Source organism: Aulonocara sp. 'chitande type north' Nkhata Bay, linkage group LG9 (genome assembly GCF_057382095.1).
Source record: "Aulonocara sp. 'chitande type north' Nkhata Bay isolate Kocher_YH1m ecotype deep benthic linkage group LG9, A_spYH_male_GT1.1, whole genome shotgun sequence".
Classification (NCBI taxonomy): domain Eukaryota; kingdom Metazoa; phylum Chordata; class Actinopteri; order Cichliformes; family Cichlidae; genus Aulonocara; species Aulonocara sp. 'chitande type north' Nkhata Bay.
The window spans coordinates 16,869,096-16,888,609 of record NC_141352.1 but is presented as its reverse complement, the minus strand read 5'-3'; the positions used below and the strand labels follow the sequence as shown (position 1 = coordinate 16,888,609).

Below are 19,514 nucleotides of genomic sequence, written 5' to 3'. Positions count from 1 at the left end.
AAAAATGAGAATAACATTGGTTTCTACAACCTCTAAGTGTGAGAGTAATGACTCATCATGACAAAATGCTTCAAAGAACAGACTTCCTGTGATCACCAGAGTATTTAATTACATTTTTCGTTTTCCTGATGATGATTATCATTATTTGAGCTGCTTTAGCTCGTTATGTTATCTTACTGTCATTTTTTTAGGTGTCAGTGGCTTAAGCACAGGAAGCATATTCATTTATCTGTGTAAGCAAAATTTTTGAACATTTCATCCACTTGAACTGCAATTTGATCTAACCTCCTAATGTTTCCTACAGAGAAAATGTCTCTTGGTAGCCAGAGTTGCATCAGATGTGATATAAGCTCTCGCCTCACCATGGGAATTAATAGTTGGGTGTATCACATGGCATGGCTGGTAAGCACTCCATATAGGCACCAGTCAAATGTATGGACACAGGCAACGTAAATTTCTGAAACTTGAATGTGCAAGGCAATGTTTATTCAGAATAATAAGATCACATCTATCAGCTTTACATTTTTATGTAGTTTAAGTGATCACTGACTGTTTTATGAACACGGAAATTTCTTCTATAACATGCAACACAAAGCCCTTATGTCATACCACTTTATGGGACTTTAAGGAGTCTGTACCAATTGTTTTATCCTAGAGTCATAAATTCACTTCTTGATGAATCAGTGTCACGCTGGAGCAGTACGAGCACACAGTGAGTCCTTTCAGTTATTTGATAAGTATGTTAAGAGTGTTTAAACCACAGCAGTTACTGCAGTTCTCCTACGATAGTGTAAAAAAAAAAAAAAAAAAAAAAAAAAGCAGTATTTTCAGATTCAATACACATTTTTATTTCAGCATTGCCATGCTAATTAAATTAGACATCTGAGGTTCATTCATTTTCCAAACATCCTTATCTGATCCGTATAAAGACTAAACCCTTTTAGTAGATCTCCAACTACTGATGTGAAAAAGCAAAACAAAACACTGAATTATCTGTTTTAGTGTATACAACATCCCCACTGTTGCCTTTATCTCAAATATCTTTTTTTTAAACTTCAAAAAAAGAATAAAAATAGGAAGCATATTCATTGTGGAGATGGTACTTCATTTCATGAGGCACAAGGTACCAAAGACTGGAAACAAAGTGCTCACCAAATACGTCTTTATTAAGATGGTGTGGTGAGGAGAGATTTCTGGGGGGGGGGGGCACATTTGTCACATTCTGCTATATCCATTTAACATGTTAAAATGTCATCTTTTAATACTAATGAAACAACAGCAAACCACAGAAAAAGGATTATTTTTCATATGAAGTGAATAGCAAAACAAGTTAAATACTCAAAAAAAGAAGAAAAAAAACCAACTAAAAATGTTTTAAGCTTTCTTTCCATTATCTTTGCAACTTTAGCAATCCAAAAAGTTAGCAGCCATGAGTAGTTCCAGTGCGATCTCCGGCGCGATGGGGAATTCGGGTATTTCTGTGGAGCTGTTGGTGTAACGGACCTTGTAGGTGAAATACATGCAGACCTTGGAGAGGACGTGAGATGGAATCTCTCTGAAATTCACTTCGTTGGTTTCATTCTCAGCAAATTGTCCTGCAGATAGACAATATCATGTTCATACATTAAAAGAACATATACAGGGATTTCCTCAATGATGTAAGCTTAATTTATAGGGCTGTGTTGAATTTCTGCCATTGCTCTGCCATCGTGAGCAAAACTCTTAATATTGGTCATGGATTTGATGAATCTGGAACTAAACAGTTACTTTTACAGAAACTGTGAAAGGAGAAACGATATCGGAGCCAACTGAATCTATAAACATATTGCTAGACTTATGAAAAAAAGAAAAACAGCATGTCTTTGCACTGATGCTACTGGAATAGCATAATGAACAAGCTAGATACAATTACTGAGGTATTATCCTGCTAATGTGTTTACACCGGATACTGCTACCAAACAGCCCTATCACAGTGGTTCATGTCTATGCCACTGTAGTTACTTTTCTGTTAAGGTGCACATCAGCCTACAGTGTCAAGTAAAGAGCTTCAACATAAATTTAAGTCTTGCACTGAGCATAACACCTAAAAACACCTTATTAACCAAAAAAGTATTCTGAAAGCTTTCCAGTGTGCTGGCCCAAGTAGTAGTAGTAGTAATAATAATAATAATAATAATAATAATAATAATAATAATAATATTACTACATTTTATTTGAAAGCGCCTTTTAAAACACTCAAGGTCACTGTACACAGTAGAATAAAAAGCAACATAAAAGCAAGTAGTTTACACAATCATAAAAGCACAAGACATAAATAAATTTAAAATAGCAGAGTGGAGAGGTTATGTGGGTTAAGCTATTTTGAACAAGTGAGTTTTAAGTTGGGACTTAAAGAGAGAGAAGGAAGAGATATTTCTTAAATCAGGAGGTAGGGAATAGGGCTGGGCGATATGACCTAAAATCCATATCGCAGTATAATTTGAACCATGTGCGGTAACGATATATACTGCGATATATTCTTTTTTTTTTCTGTATAACGTATTTTCCACCCTAAAAATCCTTTAATTTTCTCAAAAATCGAGAGTGCGCCTTATGTATGAATTCTGGTTGTGTTTACTGACCTCGAACCGATTTTATGTAATACACAGCGTGCAGAAATCTGTCAAAAAATGCTTTAGTACAACTTTGGTAAGCTACGAAGCCACACTGCTTGATGGACTGTCAGAGCATTAGGTCTGCTGTAGTCAGGAGCCTTGCAGATTATCTGGGTCCAAATCTCCGTCCGCTTCAGATCCCAAAGTCAAACGAACACTGAGAGTTAAAAACTGTCAAAATTCATTCATCTTCAATAAAATGATCAGCGTTGCTGCTTTACCAGGTGCAACAATTAAGTTTAACATCCAGGCATCAATAAAAACAGAATTTATTTAAATTTAATGGAGCTAGAAGTTAGCAGGAAGTTAGCTCACTAGTTTCCACCTAAACATGTTCTGACTGAGAGATTTTTGAATATAATGTTATATAATGTTGTGCTACGTGATCGCTAGCGACACAGCTATGTTAGCATAACATTAGCACAGTGAAACTGGAGGATGAACACCAACTTTTTTCCACTCGATGAAAGTTAACGTGAGGGATTCTGGTGGTTAGGGACACATGCAATCGCAAGGCAGGATGCTATACACAGGCCAAACTTCAGTCAGGAGAACAACTCAGATAATTCATCCACAATACGAGGTTAGTTATTAATATACTGCAACAACATGGGAATAAAACAGCTGCCAGAGAATTCAACATTAATGAATCAATGGTATGGAAGTGGTGGAAGCTCAGTTTTTGGCTTTCCCCATATTTCAAAAGTGCTTCATCTCTTTGCGATTACTGTCGCCCGGCATAATTTGCAGATGATAATGGTTGTAGCCACTGCAATGCTTTTGACCAAAAGAGGCGCATGTTGACATCATCAACATGCACTATTGCGGTAGAGCGGTATAGTCAAAATCTCTATCGTTGGCCAAATTTATATCGTTTCTATCGTATATCGTTTATATTGCCCACCCCTAGATGGAGCCAATAAACAGAATTCTGCATGATGATCAGAGCAGGATAGGTAATCAAGTAAAGTTGGGCAAAAATATTTACAAGTTAATTGGAAAACAGACCATATAATGGATATTGATAACAATAATTAATTTTAAAAAGCATTAAACTGTCCAATTAATTGTAATTATATGCACCTACAAAGATATTTTTGATCAGGGATAAATGAGGCAATGAATAATGGCATTTGCACCAATGAAATCCTATTAATAGTATTGCTAACAAAGGGGGAGCACAGTGCCATCAACTGGAGAAACAGAATTAACCTGACTGAAAGCAATAACACCATCTTCTACAAGCACCACTATGCACATCTTATACAGAACCTCACACACCCTCTAACAAAATTAGTCAATTAATAGTTCACATGATGATCATGTGGTTGAGGTACTACAATGGGATTTCTATATGTGGGGTTTTTTTTAATTACAAAAAGATTTTTTTTTAAAAAGCCTCCAGTAAAAACAGCAGCAAAACAAACGTTATGTTCTTCAGTGTTTAAATACATTTGGTTCCAAATTCCAAATAACTACTCACACTGGATTAAAGTGGACAGCAATCCAATTGGGGCTGCGCTACAGGTTAGCATTGGTCAGAGACTAACTCAAAACACTAAGAAAACACCTCAAAATTCACACACAAAATTTTTTTTAGTTTCGTTTTTTTTAAGCAGATTGGCAGAAACAAGCTACCACTGGAAAAAAAAAAAAACTGGCATGACCTTCAAAGTGCAACAAAATTACTGGAGAGCATGACCAATGAATGTATGTGTGTATGATAACATTAGATTACAAATCATTCAAGTTAAAAAGTTAAATTTGCTCCTTTATAACAATGTCATTGTCTGAATTCTCACCTGGCCCGCTTAACATGGCTTTGATAGTCCCAGATGTCAAGGCATGTTCTCGTTTCACAATGAACTCGTGGCCATCTGACGAGATCAGCTTCACATACATGGCATCTGGCCCTTCGCAGCCACCATAGGTTCTCTCTTCACCATCTGTGAAGTAACAGAGATGACAACCAACAATTTTAAACAGGTGTACGACAACAGCTACTGAAGAGGGACGAAGAAATGAGACCTCAGTGTGGCTACTTTAATGTGGACAAATGGGAACTGTGGATTTCTAGCCATCACTCACCCATGTTGTTCCGGGATTTCTTTAATCCTGAAAAGGAAAAACATTAAAACATCACTCTTTTTGGGGCATAACTTGCAACTCAACATTTAATCGGCTAGATTACACAACGGTTGCCACTGTGTTTGTCAAACTGCAGGTTGTTAAATGTTAACGCTGGCTATCCCGTCGAATATGATTTATCACAAACGCCGCGTAAAGTTAGGCCCGTTAAAACAAAGCTAGCTTCCTTTCAGAGATATATGAACATCTTCACCTGTAAATCCTCTTCATCCATCATATCTAAATTACACAGCAATGGCTGTGAATTTATTCCTCTATCATACGTGTAAGCAGCCGTCAGGGTTAGTCAACTCTGGCTAGCCTGCTAAAACCTTTCCAAAAAATTGATATAGCTTTTTTATTTTACCGCTTCTTCACAATGTAAAACTTAAACCACATAGTTGACTTTGACATACGGCAATACATAAAATCACGTAACGGAAAAGATACACGGATTCTTACCACTATGTACCTTATAGCGTAGAGAAGATTGTGTTTCAGCTAACGTTAGCTAACAGGATGTTGAAACCCGGAACCAGTATGGGCGAACACACGTCCGCAGTAAATTTCTTCCGCAGAGTCGAAAAAGAAACCTCCCCGGCTCTTTGCCAGTTATGTGTATAAAATAAATAAATAATAATATTCATATTACTATGGCTAGAAACCTTTTCTTTTTAAAAAATAAAATATTGTCTTCTACGATCACAAAATACGTGTCAGGATAATGAGCGTTCAACTGTCCGCTATTGTATATGAGTCAGCATATCGAAATAATACATTAAGGTAAACAGATAAGGCTAAATAAGCAGAAGAAGTAAGACATTTTCTGGGTTTTTATTGTATTTTATCATTATTATTATTATTATTATTATTATTATTATTATTATTATTTTATCAAGAGCTCAGATGACTAAAATTGGTTTACGGGTTAATGCCTTGTTAATCCTATAGAGAGCGCCTGTGTTCAAGCTTAACCTCTCCGACTGTTTCCACTGGGTTTGTGACGAGCGACAGCAGGTGTTGATTGGACATGACAGAGACATTTTATAGGGCCATAAATCTGGATTCAAGAAAGAAGAGGCGGGGGAGACATGTACTCTGTGCTTTTATATCTTCTGAAGTCCAGCCAGTACAAAATATTATAAGAATACAAAATATCATAAGAATATCGAATACATAAGGACAACATTACAGCAAATGGGATGTCGTACGCTCAGATTCAGACTGTGTCTTTGCCTGGACCTCTCTGCCTGGAGGTCTTCATGCAGGAAAAGTGATGACTGTTGAAATCTGAGGCTCACAAATGGACGCAGAGTTATCTGAGCTGGGACACTAAGAGTAGTATACTGAGCATGCCTGGAAACTGTACAGTTTGATGCAAGAGTGATGAAGTGTATGTTCCTTACAGATAATATTGTGGGACTGTGATATACTTTTTCCCACTTATTCTGATATCTAGGGATCCAGAGTTCACTCACCAGTGGGAGAAGGAATCTATTTTCCAAGCCAGTTATTTATAATTGGCTGTGCTGGGTTCTGCCATAGATATCAGCGAAGAGGCAACACCAAATCTGATATTTATTTTTTGTTGCAAGGATTATATGCTGTTGCTTTGTGCTCCAGAAGGTTCTATCACCTTTGTTGCCTGTTGACTTTCTTTCTCTCCCTCCCTCTCTCTCTCTCTCTCTCTCTCTCTCTCTTACATACACAGACACACAACCAAAAACAATCACTGACCTTCCAGTCCCCCATTACACCATTAGTGCTTATGATCAGAGAGGGCGGGTGGCGGCGGCCTCTTTGATGTCCCTCTGATACGACCCACCCGGCTGCAGCTGCTCTCGGCTCTATTTTGGGGAGGCTGCTGTGGGCCCTTACAACAGGGCTTCCTTAAACCACACAAACATGCAGAACACACGCAAACACTCGTGTCATGTGCAGTGATACCATTCATCCCTGTGACAACTGAACTCTATACAGATCACACTTTCTTGTACCCACCTCTGGTGCTATGGAAAAACTTGAGCCACCAATTATTTCTTTGTATTTTTCTAGGAAAATGAGAAACGGCTGCAGCTATTTATTGAAAAATGGAAACATACACGGAAATACAGTATATAAGGCAAAATCTGAGTTTGTGTAATTCTAACAACCTTGAAATACAGCTTTTTTCTTCAACACAGCCAACTCTGTTGAGGAAGCTTTCTTGTTATTTCTTGAAGTAGTCTTCAGGAATAGTTCTCCAGACTTTTCCTATCAAGGCATGCTTTTGTGCTTCGAATCATTTTCAAGCCATGTCAGGTTTAATTCATAACTCCAAAAGACCTGTTGGCGTTGATTTTCAGTCAAGTTCTTGTAAAATTCGGCATACCTCAGCATTTCCTCCTTGTTTTTCTTCCTTAAGAATGGCTTCTTCACAGCCAATTTTCCACTGAGGCCATTTCTTATGAAGCTTCAGTGAATAGTGGATGGATAAACTAAAGGGCCAGATGTGTCTCTCGGGTCTTTGTTGGATTTTATTCCCATTTCTTAAGAACAGTTTCCTTAGTTTTTAAGCTAATAGTGCTTTGTGAATCACCTTGTTGGTGCAAAAATACTTTATACCCTTCAAACTGTGTTACATTTGCCATTTTTAATAAAATCGACTAAAGAAATGGGAATAAGCAGTGTGTTTTTGTGAGAGACTGCTATTAACAAATTGACTAAAAATACAGTTTAAAATTGGTTCTTTGCTAAATAGTCTGTTATGTGAAACAACAATGGTTCACCCCTTGAGTTTTGTACCATTTATATTCTTGCATGATTCACAGGTCAGTGCTAACTGGCTTAAAAAACATTCTTCTGAAAATGTTCAGGTACAAGAACTGCACTGAAAATCAGGAAAACCAGCCAATGTCCAAGAATAACCTTCAAAGCCTTCCAAACAGCCTGGGGAACCATTGCTCAAGATCACATTAAAATATTAAAAAGAAAGTCTGGCTTCTTAGAAGTTAAATATAAAGAAGTGAGGGGTGACTCAAAACTTTTGCATAGTAGTGTAAACACGGTCAAAGTTTCAAATAACAGTGTAAGTGCATGTACAATTAATCCAAATGAGGCAAAAGCACAAATGTCGGAGTGCTCTAAATGATCAGTTCATCTTTTTATTCTGCTCCGCTTGCCTTTTTTCAGACAGATCTTCAACTGAGTGGCCACACCAAAGTTGAGTATAAGATAATTAAAAATGAGTTTGAACTGTGAATAATTCAATGCTACTCTAATGAAGTCCAATAAAGAAAATATGCATATGGAAATGACAATAGTGGGCATACTTTAAACATTTATCTGCTGATTTTTCCATCATTAATGATAAATGGCAAAAGTGGATATGGTGTTGTGGGAAGACTCTGTCTCACTTGTCTATATTTACCAGCACACACAATTTCCTCTTCTTTATACCACAGTTTTAATTCCACATCGGTTGGTCATATGTAAATACATTAGGACCATTTTAGGAGCAGTACAATGGCCTTGGTAGAGAAGCCCTGAATGAAACCAGGTCAGCATTATAGTCATGATAGGGAAAGATGGGGGATGAATGTCTTTGGGCAATTCTTCTTCAGTGAAAAGAAGGGGAGTCTTGTCACAGTGAATCTGAGTGTACTGTTCCTTTAGCCTGCAGCCAGCCACAGCGCCCTGCACTTCTCATGTTGGTCTTAATCCCATGAAGCTCAGCATCAGCAGCCCATGACATGGTTCAAAACAGAAGCATCTCAATATCAATTTATGCTAATTGTTTAAAAAGTCTTAAAATCCATGAAATAAAAATTGCATATGAACTTTTTATATAAAAGGATTTGTTTCTATTTCTTCCACAATAACTGTGTTTGTGTAATTTGATTTACCAGAAAATTAGTGAGAATGTAAAGTATCATATGTGGCAAAGTGCCGCTTTTGATATCCTGTCTTTGTTTACCTTGTACGGTGGTGGGGTCCTCTTATGTGCTCCTTTGATAAATAGTTGAGCAGGTAGAGCTGTTGATCAAACAAATGGGTTGAGGAGAAATAGGTGCTGACATAGTAGTATTCAGCCAAAATGCCTTTGAAAATTGCAGCTAATGGTGAAAGCAGTAGGATGAAACAATGCGCTCCGAGTCAGTGAAGCACAATTATCACGAGCCATTCATTAATGGTACACTCCTGGCAACTTATGCATCCGTTAAGACGAAGCCATTCGCAGCAAATAATGCATGAGGAAAAATAGCATCCTCCAAATCTTTGAGAAGTCTTTTCTTGCTTGCCTCAAGTTTATATATTTATTTAATGTAGTTCACGCACAATGAAAGCTTCAGCAGACAGATAAGTGGATGCGACAACCATTTACTTTGAGTAGCTTGAGGCTAATGCGTTGTGTTGAGGCTTGCTTGTTTGAACTATTATGACTCACCCTACAGACCCCTGTGATAAAACCTTCACCATGACTCACATGTCACTAAATAAACAGGACATGGAGGTCCTTGTGCTTAAATGGCATGCGTTGCTCTCTTAGGGTCCCAAAGAAGTGGCACATTGAGGCTCGACAAGTGAAAAAAGAATCTGCTGCGTGTTTAAATAATGCAGGTAATTGTTTACTTAAAAGTGACAGGTTTACAGTTTGATAACTGCTATTTGGTTCTGTTTGTGTAAATATGAGGAACAGATGAGGTGATGCTAAGCAAGGCAAGCAATGCCAAGCATGGAAAGGGGATCTGCTTAATACTGATGTCTTAGCAACACTTCTGAAAAACGCTGCCCACTGATATCTCCTCACTGCTTACTAGCATTAATCCAATTTTAGAACTGAGTTGCTTTTTGCTCTGAAGGTGGAGGCTTGGTCTCAGTTTGTTTGACCAATCGGCAGCAAATTTCAATTTGCTACCCAAGTCCTTAGTTTCTATTAAGGCTACCTGTTTAGAACATAATTATAAGCACTGTATAAATATTGTTTTAGAAAGGCTAAATATAAGGGGAAAAATGTATGTCAGGTGTCTGCTTATGTATTTTCTCTGCTCTCCCATACTGAGTCGCACACTCACCTCACGCCCACTAAACTGGGTGTAGAATCTCCACCCTTGTTCAAAATTATAGCTGTCAAAGAATTTTGTTAAATGGCCTCTATAAGAAGGTACGATATGCTTATAAGGTTTTGGTTTATATTTGTCCAACTCAGCCTGTGCAACCAAATCTTGTCCCACTTGCTCTGCCTTATTAGAATAGTAACAGAGATATTCTATACTATTACTGACAAGTTCTGCTTCACATAGGGGTTTTAGTTGCCAGGAATATATACCCTCCAGAATATTCCAGAGGGACACAGTCTGAACAGCAATACGACACCGTAAAACCATAAAATTAAAAACAAAAGAAATAATCTCCCAGTTTTGCTTTTTTCTCTTGGAGTCAGGGCAGAGACCACAGCAAGTGCAACGACATGGTGTTGCTGATTCCAGGCAGGTGCCCCTGCTGGCGTAACATGACACTAATCCAGGGCTGATCAGTGGTGGAAACAGTATAAACTGACTCGAGACAAACTGGGGCACCTGCGTGCTTCTGAACAGCTAATGTGAGACCCTGACTAAGATACTTTGATTTCGTGCCTGGTGTTTTCCCCCCTGGATCTCATTATCAGAAGGTCAACATGAGGTCACTGTTGCATGGATATAGGTAGGAGTGAACATGAGACTAGAATTTAAAACATTTTTACAAGACAAGTAGAAATCCTTGTATCCTTCCAATGAAATGGTAAATGGTAAATGGCCTGTATTTGTATAGCGCTTTTCTAGTCCCTAAGGACCCCAAAGCGCTTTACACAACCTGTCATCCACCCATTCACACACACATTCACACACTGGTGATGGCAAGCTACATTGTAGCCACAGCCACCCTGGGGCGCACTGACAGAGGCGAGGCTGCCGGACACTGGCGCCACCGGGCCCTCTGACCACCACCAGTAGGCAACGGGTGAAGTGTCTTGCCCAAGGACACAACGACCGAGACTGTCCAAGCCGGGGCTCGAACCGGCAACCTTCCGATTACAAGGCGAACTCCCAACTCTTGAGCCACGATCGCCCCATTGAGCCACAACAATCTATCTGTTGATTTTATTTGGAATTACTTGTGTTGCATGTATGCTGTCCTCTATAATATACTTACCAGCCATTTCATTTGGTATCAGGTTTGATCCTGTTTTGCCTTCTTAACCACCTTAATTCTCCATGGCATAGATTCAACAAGGTGCTGGAAACATTCCTCAGAGATTCCGGTCCATATTGACATGCTTGCATCACACAGTTGCTGCTGATTGGTCAGCTGCACATGCACGATGGCCGTCTCCTGTTCCATCACATCTGAAAGGTGCTCAAATGTGGATTGACATCTGGTGACTAGTGGAGGCCATTTGAGCACAGCGAGCTCACTGTCATGTTCAAGAAAGTTTGAGATGATCTGAGCTTTGTCGGGTGTTATCCTGCTTGAAGCAGCTTTCAGAAGATGGGTACACTGTGGTCATAAAAGTAGACATGGTCAGGAGGGCAGGATGAATCTATGCTTCCATGTTGTTTTGACCCTACCATTTGAATGTCACAGCAGAAATCGAAGCTCATCAGACCAGGCAACATCTTTCCAATCTTCTACTGTACAGTTTTGGTGATCCCCTACGAAGCTTTTTTTTTTTTAGTTACTAGCCATTCTTCTCTGATCCATGGCCTCAACAAGGCCTTTTTACCCAAGGAGCGGCTGCTAAGTCGATATTTTCACATCTTTGGACCATTCTCTGTGAACCCCGGAGATGGTGCTATCCCAGTTTAGGGATAGCACTGAGTGTATACCATGATACCTGAAAGGTGAACTGAATGGTAAACGAGGATCAAAATACAAGAAGAAAGCATAATGTTGTTTAACAAGGCATAACATCTTTATTGTTATACACATAACTTCATCTCCAAAGACTTTGCACAAATCAGTGGGGTAATATGAACCTTGCGATATCAAAAGTCTCCCACAGTTTCTTTTTATTTCCTAAAATACTCAAACAAATACATCTGCTTTCCACATCCCCAATGGTACATACAGTACATCCAATTAGAAATAAAGAATTTTTTTTCCACTGTCAAACATTATCATATGTGCATTACATTACCAATTACAAACAAGTTATATTCATTGTCAAAATAGGTGTGCAAATTGTTAGAAAAATACCAACTCATACCAGATTCTGGATTGTGCTCTGTAAAAATCCTTATAAATAGTATATAATAATCTATATAAATGTCTCTAACATGCAATGTTGCAATTCAAAAAATATCCCATAAACAGACTGTTCAGGTAAACCCTCTGAAACTCCAGCCTTAACCTTTATTTGTCTACACCATAGTTTTCTTTAAATAAATGTCAGTAGTTAGTTTTTCAGTAGTTCTGTGGACGGTTTGCAAACATCAAACTGGTTGAAGCGTTCTCGAAAAGTAACGTGCTACTCATTCCTCCACCAAGGCAGAAGGATGTGATGGATACCATTTGTGTGTTTGCCAGCAACGTTATGCAATAACTACTGAGGCCAATTTTCATGAAACGTGGTGGAGAGGTGGACTATGGGCAAAGGAAGAATTTATTGAATTTTTGGTGCAGGTTGGATCACTTCCTTTAAAACTGTGAAACAGGCTGCTGGCCTTAGTGGAGGATGAGCGCTCAACTAGTTTCATAAGAGACATTATAGTAAAGTTGACCTACCAAGAAAAAAAAGGACCGCATTAAAGAAAATCTAGACATTTTAAAGCCCTTTCTGTGATGACCAGTGTTCACAAACACATCAGCTATACAATGAATAAATAATTAATCTTGGTACAGGTGACAGTAAATGTCCGCCGTATATAAATAACCACTTTGAAAATCAAAGAAACTCATGCCATACCTGCAACAAAGACTACAAGCAGCTACGATGAGGCAAGTTAAAAGCATGGTTCAGGTGATGACAACAGTCAGAGTATTTCCCACATACAACAAAGTTAAGACAAGGATGGCATTTCTTTCCCTCCCCCCCGCTTCCTCATCATTTTTGAGGTAAACAGTAGTACTGTTAAAGACTTTTGAAGGCATCTCTCTTCTCCCTGCAGCCACATTCCCCATGGCCTTGACCTGAATAAACTGTCCACAAAACTGTCTCGATCCAGTCTCATAAGCAAGCAAGCAAGCATTTCTGGGCTTACACAAGCAGCTGTGCGAGCTGCGTTTTTGCATCTTATCGGTATAGTGAAAGCAAAGAATAGTGACGAAATCCAAGCTAAATGGTCTACGCGTGTACAATGAAATAATTTTCCTTCCGATTTCATAAATAAGACATTTGTTACCCTCAGAGTGAGCGAGCTTCTAAAGTACTGCTTTCCTAATCATAATGACTGCTGTCAATTACCACTTCTCTCAAAACCAGCCTATTAAAAAGATGCGAGTCTCACAAAATAAATGGAAATAAAAAAGGATGTTCATAATGGCCATACTCGAACCTTTTGAAAGTATAAACATATTGCACTTTCAGTTACGTGGTTGTGTAACGTCAAATTACAGCTCAATTGTTGGAAATGAACAAAGGGAAAGCAAAATGTATTTATTAGTTCTGAGAAGAGAACAGATTTCTACAAGCAAATGACGGCAGGTAACCAACATTGATAGAACATCTATGAACAAAAAACTACGTTAGAACAAAAAAGAAAGAAAAACAAAGTGTTCAAAACTGTACCATGCACGGGGAGTGTTTCAAAGCAGTGTATCCTGGATCACAAAGGACGGAGCTTGAGAAAGGTGCAGTGATGTTTGGGTTAACAGAGTAAGACTGGCTAGTGACCGTGCTAGCACTGACTGCTGGCAGCGGCCATGCCCACTTTCCTCTTGCAAGAGTGGCTAGAACCCCAGAAAACTCTCCAAACACCCAAAGCGCACTCCTGCTGCGACCGTTCCCCCCTCTTCAACCCCTTCCCCCAACCCTCGAGCCGGGCTCACATCTCCCCATCAAAACGTCAGATGGCAAAATAGAAAGGCAGCTGTTTGCTCCCGTCATCTAAAAGTGCATCTCCACACTCTTCCAGCACAGTCCGTCAGCCCACTGCTATCGCTGCCAAGGCAGTGGAAGTGGGCTACAGAGACCTGTGCTTGGATCAGCACATGTGTGGGTTTCAATTACGTCTTCTTTTTTTTTTCATTTTATGTATATTTTTTTTTTAGATTGCGTATGTTTGGTTGCAATTTTTAAACATTTTCTTTATCGCACTAGACACAACATTTCACTTTAGCTTTTAGAGAAGCCAAAGGAGTGCTAATTCACGGGGCTGGCCCCTAACAAGGCCAGTGTCAGGTTGGTGTTATCGTTGCCTTCCTCTCGATTCTCTTCGGTTTCATGCTGATTCCTTTGGCCATCCCCGTGTTTCACTGGCGGCGTTTTCATGTTTCAAGGCCGACGATGCAACTGTACCAGTTGCCATGGTTCCGCTGGAACATAAGACAGTTTGTTTGTAACTTTCTGGATTTAATTGAGCCCTGTCACATTTCAGATGCACGCTGAGGCGCATCAAGGAGACGAGACATTAATTCATGCTGTGATCATTGATTTCTGTTGGAGAGCAAATATGGGATGAAACAATACAGTAAATCCGCTTACCTGAGACACAGCATCATCATGTCAGAAAATGGACAAATATAATTGCGAGACCAATATTCAACAGCATTACCATAGCAACAAGGATTGAGTTAGGACCCTGCAAAAAATGACAAAATATATAAAAATCGTACAGTAGGGAATCAAATGTACTGTAATGAGACCTCAACGTGTAACGTGTTAGCATCCCTGTATATAAAAGATGGCGTTGCTACCATGACACCACCCACTGATTCACTGAGCCTAGAGTCTAGCATTGTGGACATTTAAGACTTTTCAAACCAAATGTCACAAGTGACATAAATGAAAAAGTTTTAAAAAATCCAGGAAAGTCTACCCTAAAGCACATCCTGATTTAGCATCTATTTTATTTTAAATGATTTACACAAGTATTAAATGAACGTCATGCTGTATTAAATAAGACTTTAAACTAGCAATTGAGCTCATCAACTCCTAGGTAAATTTTTATTCAAGTCATAAAGTCATCAACTCATGTGGGAAGAAAAACTGTCATATTGCAGTTTCCAAGTTCCAAAATTTCATCCTCTTTCGCGTTTGCAGACATCCATCTTTTATATACAGGCCATGTTTCAAAGTCAAAACATGAATTTGAATCAATAAAATACAAAGAAAAAGTGGTATTGAGGGTATCACGCTACCTTTATCTTTCAAAGCGTTGTTGCAGTTCAGATTTATAGTTCTAGCTTAGTACAATACAAGATTAAAAGTTTGGGTAATCAGTGATTATTTCATACTTTCAACTGGAATTAGTCATCAGACAACTACTCCAGAAGCTACCTAGAATGAGTCTGATATTTAAACCTGCTTTAGACAGAAAATTGGTTAATGAGATATGTGTTTGTGTCCCACCTTTGTGCTAAACTAAGCTAATCCACTACTGGGTGTAGCTTCTCATTTACAACACAACTTTCATCAAAAAAGCACAAATGTGTGTTTAAGTCAGATATTTTTCCAAAACCTTTGCTTTAACACACACTTTCCCATCCTGTCACTTACTGTTTCTTCCGTGCTTTCTGCAATTTCCATGCTTGCTTTCTTTGTGTCTGCGAGGCTCTTTGGCTTTAGAGAATCCTGCTTCCTGAGTTTCTGGTCGCTCTTGCTCTCCCGTATAGATGCTGCCTTAGGAGTAGGTGTACTAAAAGATCTAGGGGGTTGTGGGGGCATACGTGCCAAAGCCAGGGCACTAGGCTCTTCTTCTGGATCCTCAGGTTCTGGGGGTGGAGGGACCCTTGTAGGGGCCTTGACGTAGTAACTGTGATATTCAGTGTGGAGCTGGCCATTGACTGGAATTGCAGGAGGCTGTGAAGGGGGCACAGATGCTGGGGTGGGTTGCTGAACTTTAGTGGGTTTAGGTGGAGCTTCGATTTGGGCCTGAGAAGCTTTGGGCCCATCGGTGACAGGCTGCCGTTCTTCTTTACTCAGCTTCCTACTAGACCGCTCATCCTTGCTGGTCTTCTGACTTAGTTTCTCTTCTTTGCTAATCTTGCGGGAAGGTTTTTCTTCTTTGCTGGTTTTGCGGCTGGTGCTGTTGTTGGTGAGCTGTCCTTTCTTCTTGCTGGATTGAGGTGAGGGCGGCGGTGTGGTTGCAGGGCTGGTCGCAGGAGAGTGGGGAGGCGTTGTGCCTTTTCGGTAAAAGTGGGGAGAATCTCTCGGAGAGCTGTCCTTCTTTTCAACAGGGACCTCTTTAATCTCCACTGGCTCCTTTAACTGCTGTTTTACATAGTCGGGACCTGAATGGGGGAGACAGGTAAAACGCATTAACGTGACATACTGTTTGCCTTCAACACACAGATGAAATTTAAACCACATCTACCCTCAAGCGCAGTTAAACTTTCAAATAAAATATTCATCAACATTATATTGAAATTCAATAACTCCGCAAAGCCTAGAAAAGAGGGTCCCGGGGAGACAGAAAGAAATGGACTGATTAATGCAAGGTCACAAACACCATTTCACAAAGAAAGCCTCCCCTGCAAGCTCATCTTCATCATCAGTCATTCTCTTTTATCAGTATGTCGCTTTCCTGGAAAGTCTTTTCAGTTCTTAGCATCCAATATGGCCACGCAGATAATGAGAGGTGACCCCGAGGTACAGCACTGACACACTTTGATGCGAGGAAGATCATTCCTTTTACTACAGAAAGAGCTTTTGGACTGCCTGGGTTAGTGGACGCTAACGGACTTTGAGACTAAATGAAAACTTCTCTTTCAACTATGTAGATGTTGAAATCTCCTCTAATATCCTTTTTAACGTGCAGACAATATAGCTGAATGTAAATGTAATTTCGCATGTGGGTAAAGTGGCACCTTATCTGTCCCTTCTGTTCTCCTGCTGAATTAACATTTATTAGAGACATTAAGCTCTTTGTTCGCCTGTTTTTCTCCCCTTCGCCTGAATTAGATGGTGTCAGAGTGACTAAGAGGAGGGATAATGTTGCTTTGTTTGAAGTATATCAGGCGGTATGAGCAGAAAATGATTCTCTGCATTCCATATGATAGAAATAAATAAAGGAGTTATAGAAAAAAAAAAATTTGGCTGTTATGCTCTATCTGCACGTTGACTCGTTCAGCACAGACTCACTGAGCTGGAAAATGGTTGATCTCAGAGATCAGTCTTGTCTCATACATGCCTGACACCAATTAAGCTTGCACAGTACGATTTAGTCTCAAAGAGTTAACATTCATTTGCCACTCATCAGTTCTTGGAACAATTACGCAAATCCAGAAGGTAACAAGTCTATCCAGTCTCATATGAGTGTAATCGGCCTTACTGGGGAATCTTTCGGGCCTCAGTACTCTTAAGCCCAAAGTACTTTTCAGCTGCGTGGCAGCCTAATTTGTTTCATAGCCACCACAACCAATAAGACCCACTACAAACAGACATGGGGACATTTGAACATCTGTGGGGCTTAATATATCTGCTGAGCTTAATTTCACACCATAGCTCAACAAGAGTTAGGGCCTCGTGGGCGGATCCAGGCAATTTCACTATGGATGGGGACGGATTCCTTCAAGAGGTTCCAGGCATTTTCTGAATGGTTCTTGGCACTTAAACACTCCGCCCTCCCCAACACCACAGCCTCAAACAGATAGAGGACCACAACACTGGGCGTCAGGAAAATCTACACTTCTGCAGCCATGCTCAATTCCAAACTATGCCGATCATGCTTTTCCTGTTTCAAAATAACACTTGTGAATGTACAGGATATATTTATGATTGTTTTGTAGATATTTCAGGAAGTCTACATCCTCTTGACAAGTTAGTGAAGATTTATTAGAGCTGCTCTTCCAAGGAATCCTGCCAGGTCAGCTGGAACATGTACTGGTTACCCAAATGGCTGTGGTGTTTCTTTCCGTTGCGAACATTGATCAACTGGGCTGAGTCTGCAGCCTTCTCAAAGAGGGTCATTAAAATAGGCCATGATACCCAGCCATGACCAAAACAAAAATACTTGAGATACAAACACAGATAAAAATGCAAGTTTCAGCATTAGGGAGATTTTTTTGTATCCTCAACTTATTTATTTTCAATAACTCAAACACTTTACTTTCTTCTCACACGACTGTTGTATCTTTGAGGTTTATTTGAATGCGAGCTTTTGTTTAAGCTGCAGGATGCCAGTTCAGTTTATGTTAATCCACAGCACATTTTCTGCTCCACTGCACTCTTAGCAAAACACACGCTCTTTCCCTCTCTCTGGCACCCACACGCAGAAGATCACACACACACAAAACACAACAGATTGGCTGCTTAAGACCTAACCAGCCCTGTCCTTAATATGAGATGAACAGCGGTAGCAGGGGGAAAGGCCTGGGGCCGGGGTAAGTGTGGGCATCAATGTTTATGTGTAATGGGGGGAGGCGGGCGGGGGGGGTGGAGTACAGTATATGCGATTACACATCTGCTGCCATTGTGCATCTGAGTACACCTCAGCTTAAGGCTCATAGGAGTCAAGAGTTTTTGGATGAATGATGACAGGTCTACATGGAAATGCACACTTCCACATAGCAAACTTTGCCACCTAGCTTTATTTTTCCACACGGTAGTTAAATGAAAATTCCTGGTTTATCTGCTTTGACGACTCATTTGCTTTTGTTTGATATACTGGATATACTGCGTTATACATGCGTTGTACATGTATAAGTCTGTTCTATGTGCTGGGATCTCAGCTTGCTCGGTTAGATTTAAGATTCATAACTCCATTTGCAGCTTTTGAGATTTTCTCTTTCTTCCTCCTACTCACACTGGCAGATGGGCAGAGGGAGCTGTTATTGTTTGGCCAGATTACATTCACTACGGTTACATAGCCTACGCAGACACATGCAGAAATTAGTGACAAACTAAAGAAAAAGCTGAACCCTTGACCCCGCACTATGAGGACACGCTGTGAGGGGATTTTGATGGCAAGGCTTGGATCCACTTGTCCCCCACTTAGAGGGAAGGATCACTGCAAATCAATACAAGGCATTTCTCCGTGATCACCTATTCGATAAAGAAAGTGGTCTTTTCTAGGATTACAGTACCCCCATTCACAGGGCATTAAGGGGGTCACTGAATGCTTTTATGAGTATAAAAAAGGGATGAATATTTTATGCTATGGTTTTTACAGTCACCAGATATTAGCCTCTTTACTCTCTCTATATATTTTAGACGAATCATGTTCAATCCCTTCAGTAGGTTTCCAGAGAGGCTCAACACATTGCTAATATGCTTTAGGTTTTTTTTCCCTTTTGATTTGTTACCCATCTGTATGCATTTGAAATTATGTAAATAAAAGATTTCCCTACTGTCATTTGCTAATGGGTGAATGTGATCACTGTCTGACTGCGCTTTGTTTACAAAAGCCCACATGCAAAGAAGAACCTTGAAGGCCTCACATGCACACACGCTGACAGGAGGGACTGGCAGTAATATATCACCACCGTAATGCAATGTTTTGTCTCTGCCTGTCTGCCTTATTCTACTTTTTGATTACGACCATTTCAAAAAAGTGGGACACATAAATAGTTTTTGAAATCTGGTCAGTCACGTAAGGTAATTTATATCCTGTATCC

The 19,514-nt window shown here is 39.7% G+C and overlaps 2 protein-coding genes across 3 annotated transcripts in view; both read right to left on the bottom strand.

Moving 5' to 3' along the window:
* Positions 1 to 824: 824 nt before the first annotated feature.
* On the bottom strand, positions 825 to 5,375 carry eloca (elongin C paralog a). 2 transcript variants are annotated; one of them, XM_086306133.1, is made up of 4 exons: positions 5,254 to 5,375; positions 4,743 to 4,769; positions 4,457 to 4,600; positions 825 to 1,595 (listed from the first exon to the last, which is right to left on the bottom strand). In XM_086306133.1, the coding sequence occupies exons 2-4, from the start codon at positions 4,744 to 4,746 to the stop codon at positions 1,405 to 1,407; spliced, it is 339 nt and encodes a 112-aa protein (XP_086162259.1). In that variant the 5' UTR covers positions 4,747 to 4,769; positions 5,254 to 5,375; the 3' UTR covers positions 825 to 1,404. The 2 variants fall into 2 exon arrangements, with proteins under 2 accessions (XP_086162259.1, XP_086162260.1); XM_086306134.1 differs by having other exon boundaries at positions 5,244 to 5,341.
* A 6,297-nt stretch (positions 5,376 to 11,672) lies between these two features.
* jph1a (junctophilin 1a) overlaps positions 11,673 to 19,514 on the bottom strand; it is a 34,510-nt gene continuing 26,668 nt past the window's right edge. Inside the window, exons 5-7 of the mRNA XM_086306130.1 lie at positions 15,457 to 16,190; positions 14,443 to 14,539; positions 11,673 to 14,273 (exon numbers count right to left, since the gene is read on the bottom strand). Of these exons, the coding sequence (XP_086162256.1) occupies positions 14,459 to 14,539; positions 15,457 to 16,190 (815 nt within the window). The 3' untranslated portion in view covers positions 11,673 to 14,273; positions 14,443 to 14,458. The remainder of the gene's footprint in view (positions 14,274 to 14,442; positions 14,540 to 15,456; positions 16,191 to 19,514) is intronic.